This window comes from Anneissia japonica, unplaced genomic scaffold (genome assembly GCF_011630105.1).
Source record: "Anneissia japonica isolate Jap-2015-1 unplaced genomic scaffold, ASM1163010v1 scaffold288208_len475333_cov186, whole genome shotgun sequence".
Classification (NCBI taxonomy): domain Eukaryota; kingdom Metazoa; phylum Echinodermata; class Crinoidea; order Comatulida; family Comatulidae; genus Anneissia; species Anneissia japonica.
Window position 1 is genome coordinate 252,723 of NW_022728199.1, and position 5,941 is coordinate 258,663.

At 32.6% G+C, this 5,941-nt stretch overlaps 1 protein-coding gene across 1 annotated transcript in view; it reads right to left on the reverse strand.

Moving 5' to 3' along the window:
* Window positions 1-5,941, reverse strand: part of LOC117114028 (cysteine-rich hydrophobic domain-containing protein 2-like) — a 31,993-nt gene that overhangs the window by 20,478 nt on the left and 5,574 nt on the right. Inside the window, exon 2 of the mRNA XM_033257558.1 lies at window positions 765-819. Within this exon, the coding sequence (XP_033113449.1) occupies window positions 765-819 (55 nt within the window). The remainder of the gene's footprint in view (window positions 1-764; window positions 820-5,941) is intronic.

Genomic DNA, 5,941 nt, shown 5'->3' on the forward strand with positions numbered 1-5,941 from the left:
GTGGGAGTACAAGAGGAAATACCCATTCCCTCTGGCAGTTTGACGTTTTGAGGGCGCATTTCAATGTCTAAAACCTTAAGGGTCCTCGATCAGCCAACCTGGGAGCTATGGTTTTGAGAAGTGTTCCTGGCAAATATTCTAAACATATATCTTAAGCCGGGCACTACCAAAGGTCATTGGCCGCTAAAATTCTATTGTGAACGCAACGCCACGACTCAACGGATTGTTTTTATGACAATTTGTTCAGACTGTCACCAGATGCTGTTGTGTTGCCTAACAATCACAAGGAGTGGAGTTGCATCGTACAACAGAGTGCCGGCTTCAAAGACCCCTTAATCCCCTGGGCCCCTGGCTTCAGCCAGCGAGGGATTATAAGTGTTACTCAATTCTCAATTGTATAGAAGTTTTCAATTATCTTTTTAAAATGAAATATTTGTCCATTTTATGCTCCACATAAAAACTATCTCTATTAATATTATAAAATTTGAAACAAGTATAAAATTACTAATTTTAAAAACTGAGAAGCGTTTAGCGCAGCGGTAGGAGATTGAACTTTGGCGCAAGAGCAACTGAATGCAAAACATGCAAATGCAATTCTTGCTTGTTTCCATGGAAACTTATCTAATTATTTTGCCCTTCAAATATGACATTTAACTGTTGGTACTGCCAACAAAAATACTCATGTGCACGAAAATAAGTTATATTTCATATTTAATCAAGCGTCCAATGTAAAACGTGGGCGGATAACAAACACAATGGCTTACCTTGGCAAACAGTTGCTGAGGAAACTCATCATCAAATTTATTGCTAAGCCCAAATCTGTTGGAAGAACACAATCAAAGTCATAATTATATGGACTCAAGAAAAATGTATCATTCATTCATTCATTATTGCCAATTACATCCTAACACATGCTATATATTTTAACCAACGCACAGTGTAATGAAAATAGTGCACTTAAGAATCATTTCATCCTCAAAAAATCTAAGACGAGCTATTTGTAATTCTGCACACCCCTGCTGCTGCAACAATGTAAATAAATATTTTGTAATATAAACTTATAGAACCTTACAGTAAATCTTAATTGGATATGCCGTAAAACATCCAATAACTCTGGGTAACTATTCTTTTTTTTAATTGTTTTTATTAGAGTAGTGGACAGAGGAGGAATTTTACCCCAGATAATTTTTTGCTTCCCCCTCCCACAGTTTGAAGAAAAAAAGAAAAAAAAAACTAAGATTTGTAGGGGAGAAAAAATGTTATATTTTCTACATATTAGTAGACTATCTACAGTATATAAAATTGATTAAATTAGGCCTCTGAAACCCCTAAAATGTCACATTTTTTGTGGGCTTCGCCCCCCCCCCTCGGACCACTTTCAACACATTTTGAGCGACACCCGACCACACCCACTTTGGGCCAGAATATTTCTCCCCCCTAAAATTTTACCTTGCCCCTCACTCACCTAAAATGCCAGTGCAACGAGTAACTGATAACCAACAACAGTGTTATGAATATGGTTATGCTAATATAAGGGTCTAATAGTACAGTAGACCTCAAGCTACTGATACTTACTATATAATATATCTATTCATCTACAGTACTAATACTAAATCTATTGTCTGTGACTGAGTTGACCTATGAACAATAAAATTCAATATGGATTGTTTATTTTATATGTTTAAAGTAAGCTACAGTATTAACTTTGAATTGAAAGACTGAGGAAACGTTCCAGACAATTAATAGTTTTTCCTAGACAATACTATTATTGTATAGATACTATAAGTAGGTCAGCAGCCAATTAAAGAATGTTTATAAAAAGTCTATAGTTATAATTCAGCCAGTGGTAGCTCCAGAAATTAGCCAACAGGGAATCCGACATGTCTGAACTAAGGGATCAACTAGAGTGTACGCGCCCCCCCCCACCCCTCCCCTGCCCACTAAACCCCTCCCCACTAAAATAAAATCTTGTACCATTCAAAAATGTATTGGAAAATTAATAACTTTGATCCTTTCTAAGGTTTGTCCCGATTACCAAATCTTCTTTAACAATAAACTTGTATTCCCATATGTATTCCCATGATGTGCCTATATATGGTCATGATGTGATGTCATCATGACCATATTTAGGCATGTCACAGGCTGGACAGGGTGAGCATTTCCATGAAAATGAATGTTTGAAAGGGTTTTTTTTCTGGATTTATCAGTCAATTAAACAATTATGATTCTAATCATTCATACGTTAAAATGTGATCTTCAACTACAGTATGACGAGACTTTTATTATACTTTGTTTTGCAAACCCGCTACTCGCCAATATTAATGATTTTGAATAAAACAAAAAACAAAAAAAAATCATTTTTGGCCAATTAGTGCAACCGCCGCCATAAAAAACTGGAAATTTAAAAATAAAATAAAAAAAGCTTTTCTTTATTTTTATTATGCCTGCCGCTGCATTGAAATCTCCAAAAATATAAAGATATGTACATTTCCTTCTCCTATATAAATTTAAAGCATTTAACCATCCAACCACTACACTGTTAACATTCAACAATAAAATTTTATTTTTATTTTCTCCTATGTCTGTCTGTTTTTGGCAAAACTATTTGCTAAATAAGAAAACAAAATTCTACTTTTTGCTGCCCTCCTCTGATGATCTTTAAGAAACATAAGCTGAGCAAAACAAGGTGTAAAAAAGTCTTGCCTAAATGTATATTCCCTTGACTATTGCTATTTTCTTGCTGAAAAAAATGAAAACATAATTTTGAAATTACATTTCTTCGTTACAGTATTGTATTTTTCCTCCATAAAAAAAAAGCGAGATAACAAATGATAACTCTAGATATATCTAGCTGTATGCACAATCCCATTATAATTAAATCACATTTATCTGCCACATTTTATGCTCCTTGCTCAAAAAGGAATAAATCAAAAATGCATTATAATGCACATCATATCAGGTCACGACCTAAATCTGACAGCTTTTACTAAATTCCCTACTTAAAAAACAGTCAGCTCCGTTCAGCTCTGCTGATGTGTAACATCACAACTATAAAGGTTATAGTTCTACATTACAGCCGTGCTTTAAATATGCGTTGAGGATATTTAAAAAATGTCAACCGATTTCAAAGAGGTTTAAGGGGGATTAAAACTAATTGCATCCATGTGTGAACCACAAAGATTATTTATATTACGTTACGCATCTGCTAGATGCAATAGCTAAAGTTTACGTGGATGACGCTTGAAGACGTCAACAGCACCTGAGATGTAAATGTTCTCATCTGGGAATTTCATCAACCAGGTAAATATAGGCATTTTTGTGATTCGTTGACGACTGGGTGAGTGTCTGCTCTTTCCGCATGCGCATGTTCAAGTTCACTAGCCTGCAACTCATCGTGGTGCGTGATACATAGGCTATTGTAAAGTTGTTTTCACTTTTTGCACATGAACCAAAAAAAGATCAAACAAAACATGCACTAATGAAAATTAATGCAAGATTTGGGATAGGAAAATAACATTGGGAGTTACAGTGATGACATCACGATTGACATTATTCAGTTATACATGTTTGAATTCATATCGTCAATAAAAAGGTATACTGTATTAAAAGGTAACCCAGCTTATACCAGGTCAGCTGATATTAAGGCCCATTTAAATATTAAAATGGAATAACAATAATAATAATAAGATGTTTTATAAACCAAGATTCATTAGGCTAGAGAGTGGAGATATTCAGTAATGAAAAAAAAGTAATGTGCTGTCAGAGGATTTGAACCCAGGACCCTGGGACTGGAAGGCAGGTATCTTAACCGCCAATTCAAGATTTATATCGTGCTTCATGTGAGACAGACTTGAGGCACAAACAATGAAGAGAAAATCAAAGAACTCAAATATGAATATGATTGACAGACCACATACCGTAAGTGAACACAGATACAGTAAAATATGTGCGAGATGTCATAAAATACAAATTGTACATACTTGTAGGCAAATCACAGGTGTTTGTAAATGAAGATCACAGGTGTTTGTAAATGAAAATCACAGGTGTTTGTTAAATAAATATTTGATAGTGTGACCAGAGCTTTAAAGCTCTGTCTGTACAAATTTTCCTTGACAAAAAACTGTTGTCCTGTATGCCCTTACTGTAATATAGTCACGATGTGCCTTATATGGTCATATGATTGTGATGTTACCATGACCATATTTAGGCATGTCACATGTTTTTGTCAAGTAAAATTTGACAGTGTGGACGGGACTTTAGCCTTGTCCACACACATTTTCTTTAATGAAAATCTGTTGTACAATATGTCCACACTGTATTCATGATATACTGTATAATGTCATTATATGACCATATTTAGGTATGTCACATGTTTTTGTCAAATAAAATTGATAATATATGGGCTTTAAACAATACATAAATTTATACACACATCATGTGTCTTAAAATTAAATAAATCACCAAGAAAGTGATCCTTTAGGAAACACGTCTTTAACAATTCTATTTTATTTACAAAAAAAAACAAAACCAGTATACGAAATGTATTTTTATGCATTTATTTCTAAAAAAAAAATACAGTCAATCAATCATTCAATAAATGAACATCACTTTAACTTTCAAGAATTATTTTTAATGTCTCGTAAATGGAGAAACACGACAATAGACCACTATAAAAGGTACTTACGACAAATTAAATTAAACAGAACTTAACGACGAAACAGCACTTAACTAAGGAAAAGTAATACACGGCTCATATTTTGTGCGATGTAATCTAGAGGATAATTAAGCGATGTGATATGTAACATTTCAAATACTCTGTCACACTAAATATAGGTTATCTGTTGACCTACAATGCTGGTTATGATGATTGCTGTTCGCTAGACAACTTCTCAAAAATTCAATTTGATGCATTTTATTGTGAGATATTAGTATATTAGCCTATGTCCCACTTTAAATGTGATAATTATGCCATCCAATAACATTAATAATAAGCAGGCATGACTACATGGTATGTAAATTCAAATGTGAGGTATCTTGGTAAAATTATGTTGTAGAACAATAAATATATTCAAGAAAAATGAAGTCATGTTTTAATGAAATGGTTTCAGGTTTTTTGATAAATTTGATAAATTTCATGATAGAAATGTTTTGAGTAAATTACTGTACTGTATACTAAGACTATTGTTCAGAATAAGCCAATTTGTAGCTTAAACTGCACATGCCTGTAAAAAAGGGCAATTGACATAAACAATTGAAAAACCAACAAACACATAATATGTACATTACTGTATAAAACATACTCCAAGTAAAGCAAGACTCGTCATTGTGATTCAAGATTATTTTATTGTCCAAAATACGGAAATTCTGTTTGGGTGTAACTAATATATTGAAGTCATATTTTTGATGAAATTAGGGTTTCAGTTTTTTTGGTTTTTTTTTTTGGTTTTTTTTTTAAATAAATTTGATAACTTTCATGATAGAAATGTTTTGATTAAATCATATCTAAGACTATTGTTCAATATTTTGATCTTTTATTAGATCATCATCAGGAATGATTCATGTATAAATATTGAATCACAATGACAAGTACTTTATTTGGAGTATGTTTTATACTAAGTTATCTAACACTTATCAGTGGACCTACTGGTTTCCAAACAATATATGTTTATGTCGATCGACCTTGGATGCAGGCATGTACATTTCAAACCACAAATTGAGTTTGGTAGAAAAAATTATTAGTTTATTTTTTAAGGTATTTTTTTTTTTTTTCAAAGTGTTTTCAGAAATTCAAAAATAACATACTAAACTTACTTAAAGCCCCATTCCCGGCAAAATTTCAATTTTTAAGAAAAATCTAATTTTTGTATAATGTTATAAAGATTTATAAATATAATACGGAATTGCTAGTTTAACTGAATTTAGACATTCCTAAGAATGAAAA